Source organism: Boleophthalmus pectinirostris, unplaced genomic scaffold, assembly GCF_026225935.1.
Source record: "Boleophthalmus pectinirostris isolate CB_2022bp ecotype Guang Dong unplaced genomic scaffold, ASM2622593v1 HiC_scaffold_8, whole genome shotgun sequence".
In the NCBI taxonomy this organism is placed as follows: domain Eukaryota; kingdom Metazoa; phylum Chordata; class Actinopteri; order Gobiiformes; family Gobiidae; genus Boleophthalmus; species Boleophthalmus pectinirostris.
This window is the reverse complement of record NW_026571515.1, coordinates 16,080,285-16,104,860: the sequence shown is the minus strand read 5'-3', so window position 1 is coordinate 16,104,860 and position 24,576 is coordinate 16,080,285. Positions and strand designations below refer to the sequence as shown.

Here is a 24,576-nt window from a genome sequence, read left to right as displayed (position 1 = left end):
CCAGCGCCACAAGGGGGCGCCAGAAAAGGGGCCGTCTGTGCTGGAGACTGGAAATAAAGCTCTTAAAAGTAACAAGTCAAATGTCTGTGCTGCAGATGTTTTCCAGTACCTGGGATTAGTTGGGCTACTTATTTGGCCTCATTATTGCTCACAGTAATTATGCTCTCACTTTTTACAGGACTTTTTATTGGTCCTCACCAAAACAGCTACTAAGCAACCGAGGGCTTAAAATGTAATGTAGGCTTTAATTCTCTGATGCCAAGTCTGTGAGTTCAAAAAGTCCAAAGAGGCCAGTGTTTATTTGACCAGTGTAAGTGGGTGGGAGAGTGCATATCAATGATCATTATGGGAAATGAAGTCTATGTAAGACAGTAGACAGGGTTGTTAGTCACCCACATGTTCACACTGAAGGCATTTACCGTCTTGTGCCCAAACACTTCAGAATCACAAGAGAATGCTCATGGAAAAGTGATAGGAACAACTGCAGGTGTGTTGCACAATCTGTTTTTGTATGAAGTATAGAAATCGATTTCATCAAGTTCATATCTGGATCTGTTCTTGGACCAGGACCCAGGCAACAGTGTTACTCCGTGGTCATCTGACAGGATTAAAACCTATAAACTATAAACCTATAAACCCTGTGAAATATAACGTATACTTGCAAATGAACAAACAAAAAACAAAGACACTGTGTAACAGGATTCATATGCGCAATAGTTTTATTTAGACAAAATAAGATTCTGAATTTACAGCCATCGGGACATTTCTGATGATTGTGGCCCTGAACACGTGCATGTGTCTGTGAGCCTGATGCCCACTCTGAACTGTATCATTCAATCATATTTAGAGCATCTAGAAAGTCTATGACATATTATGAAAAATTTATGAAATACTTGGACACATAAATCAGTATATATTTATTTTATCAATAGATTTTTAAGGCACATATTTGTTCACTGTTTGGTATATCAAAATGAAACCCATAAACAAAAGCTTGGACCAAAAAATAAAGTTCAAGTCATTTCAGAGGCACGTTGGTTCTTTTGAAATGAAATTGAACAATTAAGCACTTAAATAGTCAGTTATGAAATACTAAAAATGTAATAATTTAAAGCACCTTGAGTTGAAATAAAATTGAAATAAAAGGACGATTTACACACAAAATTATACACCCCATATTTGCCCAAAGAAATAATCGAAAGAGGAGTGTTTAAACAAATGTAAACAAAGAGACGTCAAAATAAAAGCTGGAGGTAATTTTGGTGTTTGGATACATTTCATTAAATCATTTCAGTCATTCATTTTCAGTCAAATTGTTCAGATTTAAAACCCATAGCAAGGACTTTAAAAGGCTCATATTAGACTATTTTCTCATTTATAAGGTTGTTTTCTCATCACAAACACACCTGGAGTTGTGTTTCATTCACACGTTTAACACACAAATGCTGCATATTTACGCTTTTTTTTGAGGAGGTAACAACATTATTATTACATGGTTTAAAGCTCACAAGAGTCAGTTTTGGTTAAAACTGCAGCACCTTTAATGCTAAATCAATCCATTGTAGTTGATTTGTAGACACTTCTTTCTTTCTACATCGAACGTAAAAGAATTTAATTAACTTTTTATCAGTAATCTGCAGAAGTAAAGTGTCCTTGAGTGATCCGAGTAAAGTATTTGTAGTGTGGAGAGGAGGAGGTATCTGTAGGAGTGACTCTGGTGTAATTCTGCCTGAGCTTTGTCTCCTTTACGATCCTTTCTGTTTCCCGCCGACTCTGAAAAACAACAAATACACACATGTTAGCAGGACTGAGCTGAGGTCTAAACCAGGACTGGACCAAAGTGGGACTAAAGCAGGTCTAAACTGGTCTAAACTAAGATTAAGTCAAGTCTTAAAGGGCCCATATTACGCTATTTTCTGATCTATGTTATGTTTCCTCATCACAAACAGACAGGAGTTGTGTTTTGTTTCGTTCACACGTTTAACACACAGACTTTGCATATTTTGTTCTTTCCTCAACCTGAAAACACTCTGCTCCACCTTGTGATGTCATGTGTTAATACAGGAAGGGCTCCACTGTGTTTTTAAACTCCAAACACCTTCACTAGAATCATTTGGATAATTTCTGGACACTAAACCTGTGTTCAATTATCCTCCGACTCCAACCTGGACCTCAGATTTGACGTCCGATCTTAAAGCATATAATTATGTTTTGCGTGTCAGACTATGTGGATTAAGATTATGACTATTCCCTTATTTTATGAAAACGCTGCCACTTCAGTTCATTTAATTTTTGAAATTTGTTACGATTTCCCCTCCTCCATCCAAACTATGGCCCGTGAGCCAAATGCGTCCCTCAGACAAATTTTTCTTGGCCTCAGACTTCCAGGTGAAATGGCCCAAATTACCTTGCATCAATAAAAAATGAACTTTTTAGTGCAAGGTTTTTTTAATTTTTTTATTTACCTTGATAGAGCCAGTATTTAATATTTAGTGTGTGATTTTAAGGATTCTTTTTAAGCATTCTAACGTGTTAAACATGCACATATTTCAATTATTCACTGTACTGAGAACCAGTCTACGACACTCGATCAGCCCTCTGCTTCGTCTTTGTGTAGATATGTGGATCTTAATGAAAAAAGTTTGGACACCTGTGCGTTACAACATTAGGGATGTTAATGCCCATTAAATCACGTATTTTTTCAATACTGACCTCACCACAACACCAACTACCAAACCCACAGGCAGTGATACGGACATGGTAAAGTTTCGCATTGATACAAGTGACTGAAATTGTCATTTAAACCACCAAAGTGTCCAAACACAATGAAAACAGTTCATATTTACGCATCACAGTGGGCAAAGACGTCTTGGAATTCTTGCTCGTTCTACTTTTTCTGCCACCGAGATCTGAGTCGCGACATCCCAGGAAAATGGGCATGCAACATCCTCGGAAAACCGATTCAGAAGGACAATCGAACTCAGGGTAATGCACTTTACAAGACAGCACAGACTTGGAACGCACTTTAGAGAAGCCAACTGTTTTTAAAGACTGTAATCGACACACAATATTTTTAAATATTTATTCCCATTATTATTTATGCTGCTCTTGACCTAAACATGAGTGCAGTGTTTCATTTCTGTGTATTTTTTATACTGAAATAACAAATAAATTCTGATTCTGATTATTCTGAACTAAAGGTAATTTGAGAACTACCACTTCATGACATCACAGGGTGGAACGGAGCATTTTGAGCTTTGGAGATGCAGAGAGACTATTAATTAAACATTATTCAAACGTGTGAATGAAACAAAACACAACCCCAGGTTTGTTTTTAAGGAGGTAACAACATTATAACACGGCTTAAAGCTCACAAGAGTCAGTTTTGCGTAATATAGGACATTTAAGTCAGGACTAAGATAGAACTAAACCAAGACTAAAGCAGATATAAACCAGGACCAAACAAGACCAAACGTGTAAATAAACATGGAAGAAACCCCCCAAAAACCCACAGCACACAATTGGATCTAAAATCGTTTTATCTGATCCAGGCTTTTAGTTATTTTGTACTTTTTGTGTCCCTCAGTTTTTTTCAACTTTGTATCTGATTTATTTGATCTATTTGAAAATTAATCTATTTGAAAATTATTCTTTAAATAACACGCAAACAGCTAAATCTGAAAGATAGAGAGAAAATGATAAGAAAGAAATGAGACGATGAGGTCATTTTAATAATCTTACAACTCCAAAAATCTGATTCTGTGTTTTCAGGAACTCTGGATATAAATTTGACAACAGTCTCTTGAAATTTTTGCTTCTTATTTTGAATTTATTATTACCATTTATATTTATGTTCTTTGTTATTATGTTATATTGTGATGTGTGAGCTACTGTGTCCAATTAATTTCCGTTTTGGATCAATAGTTTGACTAAATCTAAATCTTATAATCTGATTTTGAGTGTGTAACAGCTCTATTTAATGCCAGTACCTCGTACCATCCAACCGCCCGCGGGTGGGCGATTTTCCAATAAAAAATGTTCACTCTGTATATTCACCTTCATTATTGTTTTCACTACTGGCATGCCATACATCGTTTGAAAGCTTAATTTATCAATAAAACAACCATATCACTCATTTTATGCCGTACAACGAGCCCAAAACGCGATAACTTAAAAATTCACATCATAAACAAAGAATAAGATACGCGTTTCTTTGAGCCGGTTCTGTCGGTCCAAAACGCATTCAATCCATGAAAAGTTGTTATCAATAAATCCGTAATAATCCACAGAAAAAGAATATCAAGTTGTTTTTTCCATAAAATAATTCCATGTGGGTAAATAATCCAGAAAATCCTCGTCCGTATGAGTGGATGAATGCGTGAATGAAAATATATGTTGCCTTTCTGGACCTTCTCCCTCTCTGAGTTCTTGGGTACGCTTGTTTTCCTCACACTCTTAGCTTCAAAATGAGACCCTCCCCGCTGTTGTCGGTGGCGGGGTTTAGGTGGGATAAGCCACTGAAGAAGCTAACGCACCCACGTACTTCCTGGCTTTACGCACGCGTCATCAGTTTGTTTACGGGAAATCTCTTCAGTCATTGGATCTTCCAGAAAGTGATTGATATATTGTTTTAGCCTATCACCAGAGCTTTCAAACGGTGGGTGGGACATGTGGGTTCTAAGGTTTTCTTTTAATAAACTATGGCATTCTTGTGCTATTGTGCACACCCCAAAATTAGGTGGATGGGAACAGGTTAAACCAGGACTAAAACAGATGTAGAGCAGGGCGTATTTCAGGATGTGTTCACCAGTTTGGCCCTGTTCTAGTGATTGATAAATCCTGATCTAATCCTGGTTTAGTTCTTGGATTACTCTTGGTTTTAACTGTGACTGTGATGAATAAAGTCTAAATCTTTTCACTATAGTTCTTTTTAAAGCTCATATATTAATCAGAAATTACTTTTGTGAGCTTTTAATCATTTTATAATGTTGTTATTTGGGATGTAACAATGACCGTAATATTGTGATATCGTATTGTCAAAGTTCTCACAATAATATGGACTATCACAATGTGTCAAATTACAAATCTCTTCGCTTAAATGAAGATTTACGGTGAAGCAATAGACAAAAGACAAAGGGAACTACATAGACCATGATCCTTTGCTCCATTTCAGAGTAGACTACAAGAAGAAATAACATTTCTAAGCACTTTTAAGTTTTAGTTCCTTGGATTAAATCTTGTCAAAGCATTTTAAGAGGAAAAAGTAGCACATTAACAGTTTTGTCGCCTCCAAAAAATATTGCAATAAATATGGGACCGTCAGATGTACAGTATATCGTGACAATATCGTACTGAGAGATTTGGATATTGTTACATCTCTAATCGTGAGCCTCCCCACGATATCACAATAAATATCGTACTGTAAGGTTCATACCGTGATGATATCGTATCGTGAAACTTAGATATCGTTACACCCGTCGTTGTTATCTCTTCAAAAACACAGCTGGAGCCTTGTTTTGTTTGTTTGTTTGTTTAAGTAATGCCACGTCTAAGCTCTAAATGCTTTGTTCGACCTTGTGATTCCATGAAGCGGTGGTTTTCAAGTTACCAGCTACTTATGTTGTTAGGGTCTTTTTTCAGATGAAGAGTTTATTTTCATACCTGACAGTTTCGAATGCTCACTTGCTGTCTTCCTCAGAGCAAGTGAGCAGTCGAAATAAACTCTTGGTCTGAAAAAGAACCTAATAACATAATCCAATGAAGTACATTTGGGCTTCCGATAATTTAACATCTACTTTTTACCTTTACTTCAGTAGAGATTGGCAATTCCAGGTCTGAAATCATTCAAATGTTTCTAGTGAAGTTGTCTGGAGTTTAAAAACACAGTGGAGCACTTCCTGTATTACCACATGACCGAAAAAGATGGATTAGAGCGTTTTCAGAGCTTTTCAGAGAAGAACTCAGCCTAAATATGCAGGATTTGTGTGTTAAACTTGTGTGAATGAAACAAAACCCAACTCCAGGTTTGTTTGTGACGAGGAAACAACATTAAAACGGATCAGAAAATAACATTGGCCTTTTCATTTGCATTAGAGGAGACCTAAACTTACCAAATGACAATGACATTTACAGCTCTGTGTACATGAAGCCAAAATATAACCATGAAACAAGTTGAGGAGTTGCAGGTTCGAAGCCACTGCCATAAACTGTCACTGGTATTTATAAGGTCAGGTATTATGAAGACATAGCGATGTGTTACTCATGTAAAAGGAAGGCATGCAGGCAGATTGAGAAGAGCATTTTCACAAAAGAAAGAGGAGGAAGGAGGAGCGGACAAACTGAGACTGGGTAAGTGTTGATACGTTTTTATAAAAATGTATCCAAAAAGAAGTATTTACACAATTCTCAACAAAACAGATGCAAACAATCTCGGCAATCTCCCATAAAAGAAACCCAAGTAGGGACACAAGACACAGCTCTCCCAACTGACCGTGGCTCTAAAAAAGGAGCAACTTTTTGTTTGGGGGTCCGTCACCTGCTTGTTTCTATGGATACGTCATTGCTCTGCCTGGAATGTCCCACAGTATGACATTAAACAGCTCTGCATTGCATTTATTCAATTACAAGTGGCTTTATCGCTCAAAAATACCTTCATTCTGGCTGTGAGCGGGGTCGCCTCTCCACAGATCTGACCTGTAACTTTGTCTTGTTTGGCCTCCATGAAGAGTGAGCGGGGTCGCCTCTCCACAGATCTGACCTGTAACTTTGTCTTGTTTGGCCTCCATGAAGCTAGAAAGGTTTAATGCCATACTGTGAAACATTCCAGACAACGCGGAGAAAAGCATTTGACAGACACTCCACCAGAAAAGTTACACAATCCAACTTTAAGAAACATTGTGTTATTGCGATTTAAGAGATGGACTAATATCTCAGACCAATATTTGGACCATTTTGAAGATCAGCCCCAAAGCTCCAGCAGAGGTTTGTAAGGGAACAGGTCAATATTTCAGGCATAAAAGAAGTGATGTTATTATTGTTGTTGTTTTCCTTCATTATAGTTTTCATATTCAGGGCCAGTGCAGAAATATTCCACAGCCAACAGTGCAGGTTCGCTTGGGGGCTTTGTTTAAAAAAAAAAAAAAAAACGTTCCCGAGCACCAGGAGGGCGCTCCAGATTATCTGACGCGACCCCTGGTGTTATTTTGGCTTTTCACATTTTTTATACTAAATTATTAATTCACTAGAGAGTTCACTGGAGCGGAAAATTGTCAAGAGAGCAGTTCACAGAATAAATGAGCAGAACAGAAGATCAAATGAACCTCTTTGTTTGTCCAGTTTTCTGAAACACTGGTCATAAATGTTTTTTGCGTACCTCATGTTTGTTTGCACTGTTCCCCACATAGTAAACTACAGCAGACTGGACTCTGGAGTCGTCTTTATTTCTTCATCATCAACAGCTTCATTTCCCTTTCATCTTAAATATCACTTATATTTATTTATCATTTTACACAAAATCAAAAGTTTGAAACTTTTTACAGTTTGATTCAAAAAAAAAAAAAAAAAAAAAAAAAAAAAAAATCATACAAAATATAATCAACACTTTGGAAGAAAACTTGCTTTGAACCATTTGTGTATTCACGGACATTAGGTTCTCCAGCAGCTCCTGCGGCCGAGATACACCGAGGCAAAACAAATGGAACAAAAACTCATGTTTTAGTTTCCACCAAAGCCTGATCTTGTTCCCTTTTCCCCACAGGGCTAAACTACTTGTTTTAAGATCAAGTAAAACTTAAGATACAATACAATTTCAAAACAAAATCTATAAAAAATAACTATATTTTCTCCCAAAGCGACACATTCGTAAACGCCAGTTTTTTGATTAAAGTCTTTTATAAAAAGTGTGCTCCAATCAACGAGCACAAACCCACGCTCTGCGTCAGTGACCAGAGCTCCCCTCAGAATGTCCGTCTCCGACAGTTTGAGTGAAACAGTTTGTACAAAGTGAATATGGCTCAAAGGAAGGCACCAACGCTGCTGCAGCAGAGGGTAGATTCACACTGAATCACACATATAAAAAATAAATGAAGAGTAAATATATGACACTTTGTTTTTTAAAGAAGCTGAGAGCTTCTTAATGTTTAAAGTCGTTTTATATTACACTTTCATATCCACAAATAACATAAAGAACTTCTTTTGGTTTTCATTTAGACAGTAACTAAATAAAATTTGAATAAATAAATAATATTTTGCTTTAGCCTTAGAGCCTATTCGATTCTTCAGTGCAAACCTTAAATCTGCTGCAGACTCACACCAAACCACAGACACTTCATCATCATTGAGCAGAAGGCAAAAGAAAGTTTAAGGCAAAGAGGCAGAACTAAAGTCCCAGTTTCCAGTTTGTCTCTTTTTTGCTCCATTTGTGCTTTTACACGTCAAACTCAAGCAGAAGAAACAGAAGCCCGTCCCCACACGAGATCAGGCGGTTAGTGTTCAAAAGTGATTCTGTCGACGCCGCAGCTTCAGTAAATGTGTGGAATAGTATGTGCCACAGCAGCTCAATCATGTAAACAAGAAGAAATATGAGAACCTCTGTGATCCAGGAGCACAGACTCAACAGAAGTCGATGAGGTGACACTTCAGATCACACCAAACACTCAGAGGTTTGGCCTGTGGTTCTCTCCTGGTTTAGGCTTCATTTTGAAAAGTGACACAGATTTGTTGTTTTCAGGTCCTAGACCCTCCCTCCCCCTTGTGGATGATTTGCACATACTATTACACCCATGTACACCCCAGACCCCAGATCGTCTCCATGGTAACCTGGTCAAAGGTTAAAAGAGAAGACTTGTACTCACAAAAAATAAAATCTTGATTATCTCGAGATGAAGTCTGAATGTAACTTGACTTTAGTCTTATTGTAAAGTGACTTTAGTCTTAAAGTGCGTATGGCAAATTTTTATGATTCTCTAATTTTTACTAAAGCTGCACTATGTAACTTTTTGGTTGGGAGTCCATCACCTGCTTGTTGCTATGGAGATGTCATTGCTCTGCCTGGTATGTTCCACAGTATGACATTAAACAGCTCTACCTTACATTTATTTAATTACAGGTGATTTTATAGCTAAAAAAAAACCTAAAAAAACAGACATTCTCACTGTGAACGGGGTCGCCTCTGCACGGATCTGACCTGTAACTTGGTCTGGTTTGGTCTCCATAAAGATAAAAAGCTTTAATGCCATACTGTGAAACATTCCAGACAAAGGAATAACATCTCTATGGAGAGAAGCATTTAACGGACCCTCTACCAGAAAAGTTGCGCAGTGCACCTTTAATTTGGTGGGATAAAACCTGTTGTAAATATAAATTATAGTTTTACACCAATCAAGATGCAATTTGTGAAGAAAAGTTTAAAAAATTACAGCAAGTAGAAGGTTCTGAAAGATATTAATGACTTCATACTTATTTACTTACTTATATAATATTTTCTGATACTTTAAACGTGATTTCAACAAAATAAAGATGTTTTCTTACATTTGTCTGTGTCACATCATGATTTCTTTGTAAGTTACATTACAGTTTTAGAGTTTTGCTTGGTAACAGTTATGAAATTTCTTAGTGTAATGTCCAGATTTCCAACCAGAAAGTAACATTTTCAACCTAAAAATTGCCAAATTGGGAAAATGAGCGTGAATGTTTTTGCACACAACTGAAACTAATGATCATCACTGTGTTTTAGTGAAAGTATCTGACCTGTCATAGGCACTTTAAGACCACAGATGTCTGATAGAGTTTAAAGGTGGCACCAGTTTGACTCCATTTTAGTTAATATTTTATAATTTTGTGAATACAAGTCTTGCAGAAGCAGTCTTTAGTCTAGATGTTAGATAAAGTTCCAGTTCTGATATTAATGGAGAGAAAAGTAAGAGGATAAACCGATCACAGTCTCATCTGGTCACGTGATCTCCACAAATCAATGTTTTATTCTGAGATTTGACGCTCAGTTAAATCTTTAGCGTGGTCTTTAAATAAGCTCATGTGACTTAACCGAGCTCTGTGATTGGTTCGTGTTGTCGATGTGCAAACCAAAAGAAAAGCCTGTGTAAGTTTAAACTTATTTGATGAGGACTGACTTTGGGAGAAACGAGTCCATTTCACCGTTCCCTTCTGACGTCAAACTCCCTCCGTTTCTGGACTGTCCCATTTTTCCCTCATCTTCACTCCCTGCTGCTCCGCTTGCTCCGCCCCCTGCGCCGCCGAGGATGCTGGGAGGTTTGGGGAGACTGTACATGTAGACGGCTCCGATCACCATCCCCGCCCCCACGGTAAACATCAGATCCACGTGGAATCCGAACAGATAAACAGACGCCACAGTGGACACGATGATGGAGAAGGAGGTGGCGAATCCCTTGAGGATGTTGTCGGCGTACTTCACCACCACGGCCACCAGGAGGCCCCCAAACGCCTGGTTGAAAATCACACACCTGGGGAGGTAACAAAGTCAATCTTTAGGGAAGTAGGTTTTTAATTACTTAGTCATTAACTGGTTGATCCACCTTTACATTTAAATATGAGTTATTAGAGCAAGAGCAGCTATAGTTAAGATACGACTGGATGTTTGCTTACACCACAAACGAGGAAGATGTTTGGAAAGATGCAAATACAGTTACAATGGACTCGCCTAAAATGGATCAGTTAAAACCGACTGTGATAAAACCAACTAAAGTAAATGTCATTAGCGGTAAAATGAAGACCGCATACGTATGTGCTGTTTGGAATCTTGAATTTGGCGCCGTCATCTCTTCTAATCGCATGTACCCAGTGCGCTCGGAGTTGTCCGTCAGTGAGGAAATGATGAAAACTGACGTATGGTTGTAATTGTCGATTAGCTGAACATAACGGAGCGCTATAATGACATGTAGATGAAGAAAACTGGGCCTGGGAAGTTGTAATTGAATTTTTCCAAACGTCTTCCTGGTTTGTGACGCAAGCGTGAATAGAGATTATTTCACATCACAGACAAATACAGTGTTATTTTTAGTTAAATGTTAATTTGTGAACTTACTACTTAACTACCGTACTTTAATTTAGCGTAAATTTGTGAGTTTTGCTAGACCCGCCATGATAATCTATTAATGTTCCACTATCGACTTACTGTTCAATGAAGCTGGAACAATATATTTGGAGTCCAATATTTATCGTGGGTACTTTTTCTTTGTAAACATGGGAATATTTCGGATATTTTGGTAGTAATACAGTAACAGGGTATCCCCAGGTTTGACTACCCCAAATTTAAGACTTTTTAAAGACCTTTTTAACCCTCTCCAGGCAGGCGTTGCAGATTTTCAACAGCTAAAATCCAATTACCTACTTACTCCACATCCATATTTTATGAGCCTTTTTTACTCAGGAGCCTTTTCTCCCATCCATGCTGATAAACGTGGGCGATGCAGACTGTGCAAGAATGGCTACACGCAAACGGCCTGCCAGAAGTGCAAAATACTTTTGTTTACAAAAGATAAAAATTGTTTCTTGGAGTACCACACGAAAAAGTGATGTTGTTCTGCCACTGTAAAGCACTGTTACACTGTGCTTTATGTTTTCATTGTTATGAAAAGTGGTATACAAATAAAGTTAGCGTTCATATCATTTTCAGTCTTCAGTGTTAATTTACCACACCAGGCCAATGCTGCAAATCTGAAACATCCCAGAACACACTGGATGTGAAGGTCTCTCTCTCAAACAAAAAGTCAGGATTGTATATTACTACCCCATATGATAAGTTTCCCCAAATATCAGATTTTTCCTGATACTAAAAATTTATTTGAGCCTGAGAGGGTTAAGACCACTTAAAAGAAAATTAAGACCAACATTGAAACCATTATGCAGGCAAAAAACACTAGAGTCAATTCTAATAATGACCAACCAAATACTATGTCTAGAATCTAAGAGCCACTGTGGATTAAACCGCTTCTCCATGATCCATCCAACATCTTCCTCCACTTTACTGATTGTTTACTCATTGCCGCCGGCGCCAGAAACCAAAGTATTGTTTGCACATACTCCAAATTAGATGTTTATGCACATTAAGTGATTTCATGTTGTTGTTTTTTTTCCTCCCTCCATTTATCATTGCACTACAGCCTGGTTGAGTAAACAAAAAAATAAGATAAGGAAATTTAAGACCTTTGTGAAAAAAATAAATGTTGGACAACATAACTTTTTAAGGGCTTAATTTAGGAACATGAAATTTAAGATATTTTTTAAACTTAAGACCCTGCGGCTACCCTGAGTAAGATTTGAGCTGTAGAGGGTTGAATTACTAACTGGTCTGGCTCATTATCTGTTCATTTTTTTAACTGTAGATTTTTAGATTTGTTTATTGAGATTATCTTGCATTTTTGTTATTGTGTCATAAAGTCATTTCTATAATAACATTTGTTGCAGTATCTCTTTGTAGCGATAAATTTTGTTATAAAATGTGTTATCGTGACAGACTTGGGCCTTGCTGTAGAATCAAAATTTTAATACTGGTGTTGGCAAATGTTGGTCGGCCTGTTACAATAACACATTTTGAGGTGCGATATATTGCTGAAGAAAATATAAATGATAAATTATAATATATGAAATTAATTTATGCCACTGAAACAATAAATCTTAAGCAGAATTATCCCAGAAACTATTCTAAATGTACAATATGCTTAAAAAACACAAACTGCAATAAATAAATAGTAAAATTCAACACTTTGGTACTTAGTATGTGTCTATAATGAGTCATAAAAGTTATTAACTCAACCTTTACAGCTCAAATCTAATTGTAGAACAGGAAAAATAACAAAAAGTTCCCCATTTATACAAAGAAAAAGTCCCCATGATAAATACTGAGGCCCAAAATGTATTATTATTATGTATTATGTCATGTATTGAACCATAAGTAGATGTACTGTAGTATTTATCGTGACAGGCCTGGTAATAGTACAAATATTTTTTTACCAAACTGACCAATAGCGGCTCTGTGTACTCACCAGACCATGGAGGTGTAGCCGAAGAAGAATCCGTTCTGGGCGATCCCGGGTCCGTCGTTCCACCACATTCCCAGCAGCCCCAGCGCCGTACCGAACATGCCGAGCTGAACGTTTCTCACCCACACCGAGGCGGCGCTGCCCTTTAGGATCTTTTCAAAATAAACTCCGGCGAAACCAGAGGAGAGACAGCTGATCACCACGGCAACAAGCCCCACCATGTAATTCTGAGAGGAGCTGTCGGACACGGACGTCTCCTTCTTCCCCTCCTGCTGTACCTGTCAGAGCCACAAGAGGGCGCATTACACACGGGGAAGATCAGGAAACACAAGCTGAACTAAAGATTAAAAAAATAAAACAATATTAATAATTGATCTTAAGATTTAGCATGTGGTTTAGAAAAGAGTACATACTTAAAAAAAAAAAAAAAAAAGCAATGATTAAAAGACTGCATTAGACTTAGACAAAGGTTATTGATCCACAAGGGAAATTACTTTAACACAGCAGCTCACATATCACGATAAATTATAATAACAAAAAGCAAAAATATAAATGATAACAATAAATTCAAAATAGGTAGCAAAAATATCAAGAGACTAGAGTCAAATAAGGCCTAAAGTGGATACAGAGACTCGACAAACCCAATATTTATACAATTAAATATGCTGAAATGTAATTAATTGGTAGAACTTCTTATTTTAAATTAATAATTAATTTAAAGCAAATCAGCAGATCTTGTCCAGCAATCTCCAAAGAACATTTACAAAGAGAAATCTAAAAATAAATAAACAGGTTCAGAACAACAACAATGGAAAAATGTGATTCAATCAGAGGTGTGAGCTTATGGAACAGACTAAATGAAGAGAATATATATATACATATATATCAAAGCTTAAAATGTGTTTAAAAGAAATGTCAAAAATTATATGCTCAAAAAAGTATGACCTGTCCTTTTGTGTTAATTAACAAGTATTTAATACTGTGTATTAAATAAGTTGCTTATAAATGTTGTTGGAACTGTTGAAGTGTTAGAAATGTTTTACTTTGTGTGAAAAGGAGGCAGATATTACAAGTCTGTACTTCTTTCTGCTCCTTTTCATTCACACTGATGCATGAAACATAATTATTTTGTATTCATCTTTCATGAACGAAAAAAAAAATGAAATGAAATGAAATGTAAATATATGAACAAGTAAAATAAAATATAGTAATACAAATATATCTCAGTTATATACAAGAGGTCAAAAGGAAAAACAGTGCAAAGATGAAATAATGACTGACAGGACATGGGGGTTATCTGTGACATAAGATTGAGTTGTTGTGCAGTTGTAGGGAGTATTATCTGTGACATAAGATTGAGTTGTTGTGCAGTTGTAGGGAGTATTATCTGTGACATAAGATTGAGTTGTTGTACAGTTGTAGGGAGTATTATATGTGACATAAGGGTGAGTTGTTGTGCAGTTGTAGGGAGTATTATCTGTGACATAAGGGTGAGTTGTTGTGCAGTTGTAGGGAGTATTATCTGTGACATAAAGGGTGAGTTGTTGTACAGTTGTAGGGAGTATTATCTGTGACATAAGGGTGAGTTGTTGTGCAGTTGTAGGGAGTATTATCTGTTACATAAGGGTGAGTTGTTGTGCAGTTGTAGGGAGTATTATCTGTGACATAAGGGTGAGTTGTTGTGCAGTTGTAGGGAGTATTATCTGTTACATAAGGGTGAGTTGTTGTGCAGTTGTAGGGAGTATTATCTGTGACATAAAGGGTGAGTTGTTGTACAGTTGTAGGGAGTATTATCTGTGACATAAGGGTGAGTTGTTGTGCAGTTGTAGGGAGTATTATCTGTGACATAAGGGTGAGTTGTTGTGCAGTTGTAGGGAGTATTATCTGTGACATAAGGGTGAGTTGTTGTACAGTTGTAGGGAGTATTATCTGTGACATAAGGGTGAGTTGTTGTGCAGTTGTAGGGAGTATTATCTGTTACATAAGGGTGAGTTGTTGTGCAGTTGTAGGGAGTATTATCTGTGACATAAGGGTGAGTTGTTGTGCAGTTGTAGGGAGTATTATCTGTTACATAAGGGTGAGTTGTTGTGCAGTTGTAGGGAGTATTATCTGTGACATAAGGGTGAGTTGTTGTACAGTTGTAGGGAGTATTATCTGTGACATAAGGGTGAGTTGTTGTACAGTTGTAGGGAGTATTATCTGTGACATAAGGGTGAGTTGTTGTGCAGTTGTAGGGAGTATGGTATAAATATAGTCATAGAATATAATGTAATGTAAAGTAATATTGAAACAAAAGACATTTTATTTGTTTTGAATAAGAAAAAGTAAGTTGCATCAAAAACTGATTGCTCGAGTAAAAGGATAGGGATAAATGCTTGTACTAGAGAGACTGATTTATAAAACTGATATTTGCACTTTAAAACACATTGACTGGTAGGCAAAAAGTGAGTGGGGCCGCTTGTTTGTGTTGACATTGCGTTGTGCATGTCTGTCATGAGAAAACTCGTCATATTTTGAAGTACATTTTGCATTTAATTGTTTTGACATGACTTCATCATCTTACTCTAAGTCACTGAATGTTGAGGATCAAAAACGTTACTTTGAAAAGTTAAAACTCGCAGATAATTGTTGACGATGTTGATGTTGTACTGTTGATATGGACGCTTTTACCTACCAAAACGCCCCAAGACGTCATTGTGTTTTGTCATATACACACAACGCTTTATTTGAGCACTTGAGTAGGAAGAAATAACTGCACAAAACCTGACTACACAGGTTTCTCGTTTGTGGTAAGAAGGGCTGTTGGTGAGCTTGTAATTTTATATCATTTGGGGAAAATAATAAAAATCTTATACAGTATATTCCAAAAATATCGGCAAAGCTTATCATCCATTGTTTTTTCTAGTCATTTGTATTGCCTTTTTTTTTTTTTTTGTTTTGTTTTTAGACTGTGGGAGCCACCAGTCTCCTCTATTAAAACACTGAATTACATTCCAGGGCATGACTTTTTAGCCAAATTAGTTCATGTTCAAGAGGAAATATTTTTCTTGGAAGTTCTTGTTGTGTACAGTTTTGCATCTTGCTTTTGCATAATTATGGAGAATTTGTGTGGGAGCATGGCTGACGGAGGCTGGTGGGCTGAGAATGGCAAAGAATCTTACAGCCTAACAATAAGAAGGGGTCAAATAGGGTCCAGGAGAGATCGCCAAATTACTCAAACATGCATGGATGACATTTAAAACCTCTTCAGGCACGTTTTTGACAAGGAAACAATGTTATAACAAGGAAGAAAACAAAACAAAAAAGTCCTATATCCTCTATTTCTCTTAATTGACTTGAGTGGATTAGACTTAAAAGCACTGACCTGAACGATGGCGACTCCAGCGAAGAGCAGCAGCAGAGAGACCCACTGGACCCTGGACAAGGACTTTCTCAACATCAACACCGAGAACAGGGCTGTGGTGAGGATCTTTAACTGGTACGTCACCTAGAAGAGGAACAGTTTATGTCATGACAGGAGCAGAGCCAGAGGAATAACCAGGAGCAAACAAATATGACTTGAATGTTTGACCTTAAACATGTCATGAAATGGACAGTCTAAATCAAACACTGTGTAACTTTTCTGGAGAGGGTTTGCAACCTGTTTGTCTCCATGGAGATGTTAATGTTTTGGCTCTTTTGGTCCACAGTATGGCATTAAACTAATCTGTCATGCATTTATTCAACTACAAGTGTTATTTACTGCCCAAAAATATCTTAAAAAACATAAATTCTTATTGTGAGTGGGGTCGCCTCTCCACAAATCTAACCTGTAATTTGGCTTGCAAGTCTCCATGGAGATTCTCAAGTTTATGGCCATACTGTGGAACATGGGACATCTCCATGGAGACCAGAAGGTGACGGCTTTAACTGAGTTTGTAAAAGTAATGCTATAATGTTAAATTGTTTGCATTTTGGGTTTTTTGCCTCTTCCTGTGCCTACTTTTTTATTGTTATCTGGCATAAGTGAAAAATAAATCAATAAAATAAATAAATATATATTGGTACCTGGAAGGTGGCTGCAGGGAGGTTGGAGATGGCGATGTACTGCAGGTTGTTCTGGAGTGTGTAGATGAGGGAGGGCACGGCCAGCTTCAGCGTGTCCTTGTACTGTACAACAATAGAGTCGTACAGGGACAGCACCGTGTCCTTCACATTCACTGAAGGAACAGAAATGTTTATCACAAAACACAGACAAAACAAAACAAGGATAGATATTTCAGTCACAATAGTCGAAAATGAAGGTTGGTATTCAATATTTACTTGTGTTGTGAGCTTTAGGCGTAGACTGTATGGACATAGCTAAGGTGCTGGATGATGCGTTCCAAATAGGAAGTTCACATGGGGGCGCTTCCAGTTTCTTCTGACAATGGCTCCCATTGACTCACATTGGAATATTATCACCCCTCTCTCTGTAACTTCTGCAGTTAGCTTCATCATTTTGGTCTTAAAATGTTCGTATTAACCCACTCTACATCCATCCTAGTGTTGTTTTTTTTTTCCACTATGTTGACCATTAAAAAAACCTTATGCAGAATATCGAGCCTGGCTCCGAATTTGCCCTTGTAACCGCCGGTATCGTGAAGTTCTTTTGAGTGAAGCTGAATGACGTCCACAGTTTTAAGTCATGTTAAAATGATTTATAATTACCTGGAGTTGTATTTTGTTTCATTCACACATGTAACAATAACCAAAATACTGTGATATTGTATCGTCAAAAGTCTTACAGTAATATCATGGGCTGTCTCAATATATCAAATTACAAGTTTCTTTACTTAAATGCATGGTTTTATAGTAGCAGCAGCTTATAAACATAGGAAACTGTATAAATATTATACCGAGAGATGCATATCGTGATAATAAAATATTAATATCGTTACATCCCTAATTATAAGTCATCTCCTGTGCTCAAAATGCTCCGTTCGACCTTGATGAATGTCATGAAGTGGTAGTTTTAAAGTTAACATTTTACCTTTAGTTCAGTAGGGATTGGTAATTCTGAGGATGAAATTATCTAAATGATTCGAATGAAGGTGTATAGAGGTTAAAAACACAGTGGAGCACTTCCTGTATTACCACATGACATGACAAAGTGGAGTACTTTCAACTTATGGAAGACATCACACTCCCTCAGCCCACTTCTTTATACAGTCTGTGATAAACACCCATGTCAATCCTGCCCTTTGGAATCAGGAAGACAGGACCCACAAGGTTTGATTTGTCTTTGTCAAGTTTTAACAAAGTGTGTGGTTATTGCTGCCCAGGTAATGTCACATCTGCATTCAGTGGACTCAAAGAACAACAGCTGACTATCCCGACATCTTGGTGATCCCTACAGTGCTCCGGGGTTGTACATTTCTGTGGTTTAAATAGTGTTTGGGCCTGTGTGCTGTATACAGTGAGCGTGTATCTGCGCTGGGACTCACATCTCTTCTGCAGCAGGATGATGAGGAGACAGGTGAGCAGCTTCAGCACCTCGGCCATGACCACGGCGGAGGTGGCGTAGAAACGGTCTCCGGGGAGAGTCCGCACGAAGCGAATGGACAGGATCAAGGACGCGTTCTGCACCACCAGCACAGCCAGAGAGATGTACTTCAGCTTCTTGTTCACTGAAACACACAAGCAGATCCATCAAATACTGATCTTAAAATATGATTTTTATTTTATTTCCTTTTCTATTGCAACTTAAAGGTCCTATTTTACGCAAAATTGACTCTTGTGAGCTTTAAGGCATGTTATAATGTCGCTACCTGCATCTACTTCTCAAAAACATACCCAGAGTTGATTTTATTTCATTCACCCATGTTTGAGTAATCCTTTATTATTAGCATTTTCAGCTTCCACCTTCCGATGTCATGCAGTGGTAGTTTTCAAGTTAACAGTTTGGGGCGTGCAAAAATATCGAAATATTGAAATATCGTATCGGTTATTGTGATGATACAGAATCTATATCATGAGTTGCAGTATCGATATATCACCGAGGGTATATTTTTGCATATTTTACTTAATTATTTTGTTACAGTGCGACAGTTTTGTTGCTTGTTTAGTGGAAGAAATCTCGTTTATGCAACACATTTGACCTTTTCACTGTTTTAATGATTAAAATGTTTGTGTTTCATATAAACTTTGCACAAGAAGTGGTTCAACAAAGATTTTTAGCATCACAGCCACGATTTAGCCTTTATTTTTTATTGAAGAATATTGAAACAATTTGAAATATGTACCTCAATACAGTGCACTTTCGATTTGATAAAATACGGTATATCATATCTGCAACTTCTTAAAGATACCCAGCCATACTAACAGCTACAATTTAACTTTTGTTCAGTAGAGATTGGCTATTCCAGGTCTGAAATTATCAAAATGATTCTAGGGAAGGTGTATGGAGTTTGGAGGAACATTATTATTATTGTATTTTGACATCAGAAGGTGGTGGATTTTTTGTTTTGTTTTAGCAAGCCTAAATATGCAGGATTTCTGTGTTAAAAATGTGTAAATTAAACAAAACACAAAAGAAATTTGCATCATGGGCCTTTTCCAAATATCATGCATCCACCTCGCAGAATGTCCAAGTGTGGAGTAAAGTAGAACTACCGTATTTTCTGCACTACTGTATTAGGAGCTCTGGATTATAGGACGTCATTGAACGGTCTATTTTCAAACTTTTTTCACAAATAAACCACACCGGACTTTAAACGAAACAGAACAGTTCGATGGGTCAGTGGGACTTTGTTTGGCGCGTTCACGGTGACTCTGGGCTTTGTTCAGTTGTGGCGTGTAGGGAGGGTGCTGTCTGGGACCAACGGATTGTCGGCATGTTCGCAGTGACTCAGTTGTTCAGTTGTGTCTAGAAGTGGCACTTTGCACTCGCTTTTTCAGTTCATTCCTCCGTTGTGTTCTTCGTCCGCGTGGAGTGATGAGTGTGTCTGCGGGTGTTTTTCGCTGTGCGGTCGCTGTCTGCTCCGTGTGTGTTTGCGTGAGCTGCGGGTGGTGCGGCTTTGTAGTTTACTGAAGTCGTGCTGGGACACCCGAGTGGGTTCGTGTATAGGGCGCTGTGGATTGCGGGGCGCACAGTTGTTTTTTGATGGGGTTGGAGGCTTAAGAGCGCGCCCAATAGCCCGGACAATACGATATATAAAAACCTGGACTAAACTAAGATCTACCATTCATTAAATTATTATTATCAAAGGAATAACCTCTGGAGAAGCATAATTTTGTTTCCAAACGAGTTTTCAAAGTACCCAAACTAAACCAGTAAACCAAATATGTCAGAGTGCAGAGTAGACCTCTAAAGAAATGTTCTCTTTCCTGAAATACAACCCCAGAGTTAAGATGGTGGTTTTCAGTTGGAACTTGTCTGACAGGGCTGCGTAACAAGTTTGAGAATTGCTAATGAAGACAAGTTAGTTAAAGATCTGAACTTTCCATTTGGTTATTTACTAATTGCAATGAAACTATAGCACAATATATTACTGTGGACAAAGCATGAAGCATCGAAACCGGTTTAAAGCAGTTAATGGAGGAAATCAATTCTTGGGAGTCAAGTCAATTCATACTTGAAGTTTATGAATCATGTGATAAAAATATACAGTACAGTAGGCTATTTTGTCTTTTGTGCAAGATGTGATTATGCGATTAAAACCTAATTTGCTCAAACAGCTGTCTCCTAGAATGCAATGAAAGAGTGGGACAAAACCAGACTGAACGACAAAGCCAAATAAACTATGTAACATTTTCTGTGGAGCTTAAAAATAATTGTGGAAAAGCCAAACCTGCAGCACTTTCTATGCACTCTATAGTAATGCGAGTAATTCTAGTATATTGTATTTTTTGTAAGATATGGACTGATGTAATGGTGAAGTGTAGATGTGGTAGGTCAATATGTATTTTTTAGATGAAACAAAGGATTTTGTAAATACCTAATGAAATTCAGTGACTGCAGACAGAAGATAGTAATTTAGCAATAATCTGATGCAGAACAAAATTTTTTTATTTTTTTTTATTTTAAAAGGTGCATTGTGTAACTCTTCTGTGTAACTTTCCACCCATGGTTTAATGTAAAGTTTTTCACAGTATCAGAGAGTGAAAAGGCCAGACTTTTGAGCCATATACAAACATGCAAATGAGGGAGGCAGAACATTCACAGGTAAGATTTTATTTTGTAGGCCTATGACACTAAATGTTGTGTTTTGAACCCAGATGACAGAAACCAGGACTAGACCAGGACTAAACCAGTAATAAACCAGAGCTGAACCAGGACTAAAACAGGATTAAACCAGGGCTGAACCAGGGCTGAACCAGGATTAAACCAGGACTAAACCAGGGCTGAACCAGAGCTGACCCAGGGCTGACCCAGGATTGAACCAGGACTAAACCAAGATTGAACCAGGACTAAACCAGGACTAAACCAGAGCTGAACCAGAGCTGACTAAACCAGGGCTGACCCAGGATTTAACCAGGACTGAACCAAGACTAAACCAGGGCTGAACCAAGACTAAACCAGGACTGAACCAGGACTAAACCAAGACTGAACCAGGACTAAACCAGAGCTGACCCAGGACTAATGGTAAATGGTCACATTTTTCTATAACGCTTTTCCACCTTCAAGGTGGTCAAAGCGCTTTACAACAAGGAACCACTCACCCATTCACACACCAGTGTAAGCAGACACTGTGGGCAAGGTGTCTTGCCCAAGGACACAACGGCAACATTCATCTGTGGGAGCTGGAATCACACCAGCCAGTGGATCTGACCGCTCAACCTACGATGTTTATGTTGAGAGCGGGATTCGAACCGCCGACCTTCAGATCAGTGGGCGAATGCTCTACCAACTGAGCTACTACCGACTGAACCAGGATTGAACCAGGACTGAACCAAGACTAAACCAAGATTGAACCAGGAGTAAACCAGAGCTTTGTCCGTGGGAAACACCGGTGGTGGAGGATCCCTCAAAAGCTTTTCTCAATGCAGCTGTTATCACCTTGTCTGGAATGTTTCACAATATGACATTAAACCTTTCTATGTGCATGGAGAACAACCAGACTAAGTTACAGGTCAGATCTGTGGAGAAGCAATCCTGCTCCCAGCCAGAATATCTGTTTTTCAAGGCATTTTTGTGCAATAAAATGCAAATGTAAGCAATATAAAAAATATATAAAAGTATGTAAGTAAATGTAAAGTGGAGCTGTTTAATGTCACACTGTGGAACATTCCAAGCTGACGATCCCCAACCATAAAGTTACATAATGTACAGTGTACATTGCCCCTTCAAAAAAAAAACAAAAAAACTAAACTAAACAAACCAAGCCTAACTTCTGATTACAAGGCTAGTATCAAAGTCTAATCACTCAATTAAAATACTGTCCTACTTTAACTGTGTGCTTTTAACTGTATGTTTTAATAATATTTATCTTGTTTATGTTGTTGTAAAGCGACCTTGGGTGTCCAGAAAGGCGCCTCATGAATAAAATGTATTATTACTATTATGTTTTACTATTAAAGTATGTATAATACAGTAGCGTGCGTGCATTGTCAGGAAATTCATTACCTGTATTCATCTAAACAATAATGATACACCTCAACAGTCAGCCAGGTTGAGGCGAATTAGCTTTTGTTAGCGTGCTTAAGAGACAAATTATTCATGTATTATTGTGAGTTGAAGTGTAGTTTTGTTAAATCTGTGTTGTGTCGGTGTGTCACAGCAGGAAACCCACTTTACACGTGGATTATTTACTCGTAAAACAGTTCCGCGTTAAACCAAAGTGACGCTAACGTGGAGCCCAGCTATGTCCTGTTAGCATTAATCTGAAGCATTTTATTTACGATTTGCTTATATTTATGTTCGAGTTTATTTTTTTATTGTGTTATAGGACGTGTAAAGCCGCAGGAAACATGGTTAGTGTCGTTATAGCACGTCGATGTTGAGTGAAATGTTAGATCAGACCTAATTTTTCCTCTTATGCTAGCTGCTGCCAGTGTAAAGTTGACACATTTTACGTTTAACAGCTAAACACAGTCACAATGGAGATTCATGTAAGTCACCGCTATAAAATAATAAAAATCTGCATTAATTTAACACTGTAAATTCCTCTTTTACCTTCACTCTGAGCCCGACTCACTCCCCTCTCCTCCCCAGCCTTGGTGAAGTTTCCTCCGGCCATGGCTGCGTCCGTGGAGAGCGGAGCCTGGTTCTGCAAAGGCTCTCGGGCTGCGTGTGGCTCCCCGGACCGAAACACCGAGTCCCGGCGGTGGGTGGCTGCTGGAGGAGGCGGAAAAAAGGGCCACGATGAGGGAAGAAGGTGTCACTTTGGAGTCCGAGAGGGGAGTCCGGGTCCAGCGCCGCAAAACAGAGGCGTACATGGAACAAGAGGTGAGGAAAGTGAAGGTGTCTCACTCTGCGCGCAAACTAACGTGGAATTATAGAACCGTAGATGTCGCGTTCAGACTCTCGGTATGCGTTAATACCGCCGCCATCTTGGTACTGGAGTTCCATGGCCCCATAAACACATTTTCTTACAGTTTTAAGAAATATATTACACCTAGTGCCTCCGCTCAATTTCATTTCTTTCCAGCAACTCGGTCAGGAATCAAAATACACTAGATCAGGGGTGTCCAAACTTTTTTCATCAAGGGCCACATATCTAAACACAGACGAAGCAGAGGGCCCTAGACTGGTGCTCAGTAAAGTGAATGATTGAAATACGTGCAAGTTTAACACATTAGAATGAGACATCAGCCTTTATTCCTGCTAAGATCCTTAAACCCACACACTAAATATTCAATATTAGCTTTATCAAGGTAGATTTTCAAAAATCTTGCAGTAAAATGTTAATTTTTAATTGATGTAAAGTGATTCGGATCAAGTCACATGGAAGCCTGGGGGCCAAGAAAAATTTGTCAGAGGGCCGCATTTGGCCCACGGGCCGTAGTTTGGACAAGCCTGCACTAGATGGTTTGCAAAAACCCCGGAAGTGCAAGTTTGGGCACCAGACAATCAGCGAAGAGCCATATATTCTGTGTTGTTAACGATTCCTGAGATCGAGGATTTAAAGCCAGAAGAAAGAGAATGTTTATTGAATTTCATCAAGAGGAAACATGTTTTTGCCCTTCTTCCTACAGGATTTGGGAAAAGCATAATATAGCAGTAAAGCCCCGATAGTAGCACATTACATACGTGACTACCAAATAATAGCGATTGGTTAAATGATAAAAAGTGCCCGCCTACCGTAGAGTGAGTGAATTCTAACACTGCACAGAGGTCAGACGGTTTCTACAAAGTGAAACCGGCTGATGAATCAGGTTAGAAATATATTGTAGTTTAAAAGAAAACTTGGACTACACAAAACTCTACACAATACAGAAGGAAAAAAATATTTAATAATTCTCAAATCTCAATTAACTTTTTATATTCTAAAGGTTCACTGTGTAATTTTTCTCGTGGAGTCTGTCAAATGCTTTGCTCCATGGAGATGTCATTACTCTGCCTGAAATGTTCCACACTATGGCATTAAACAGCTCTACC

The 24,576-nt window shown here is 38.1% G+C and overlaps 1 protein-coding gene across 1 annotated transcript; it reads right to left on the bottom strand.

The window, feature by feature from the left end:
* Window positions 1-715: 715 nt before the first annotated feature.
* slc35a2 (solute carrier family 35 member 2) lies at window positions 716-23,285 on the bottom strand. Its single transcript, XM_020922352.2, has 7 exons — window positions 23,152-23,285; window positions 18,482-18,664; window positions 17,064-17,215; window positions 16,381-16,503; window positions 13,020-13,294; window positions 10,128-10,478; window positions 716-1,773 (listed from the first exon to the last, which is right to left on the bottom strand). Exons 1-7 carry the CDS (start codon window positions 23,213-23,215, stop codon window positions 1,746-1,748), a joined length of 1,176 nt encoding a protein of 391 aa, XP_020778011.2. The 5' UTR covers window positions 23,216-23,285; the 3' UTR covers window positions 716-1,745.
* Between the last annotated feature and the right edge of the window lie 1,291 nt (window positions 23,286-24,576).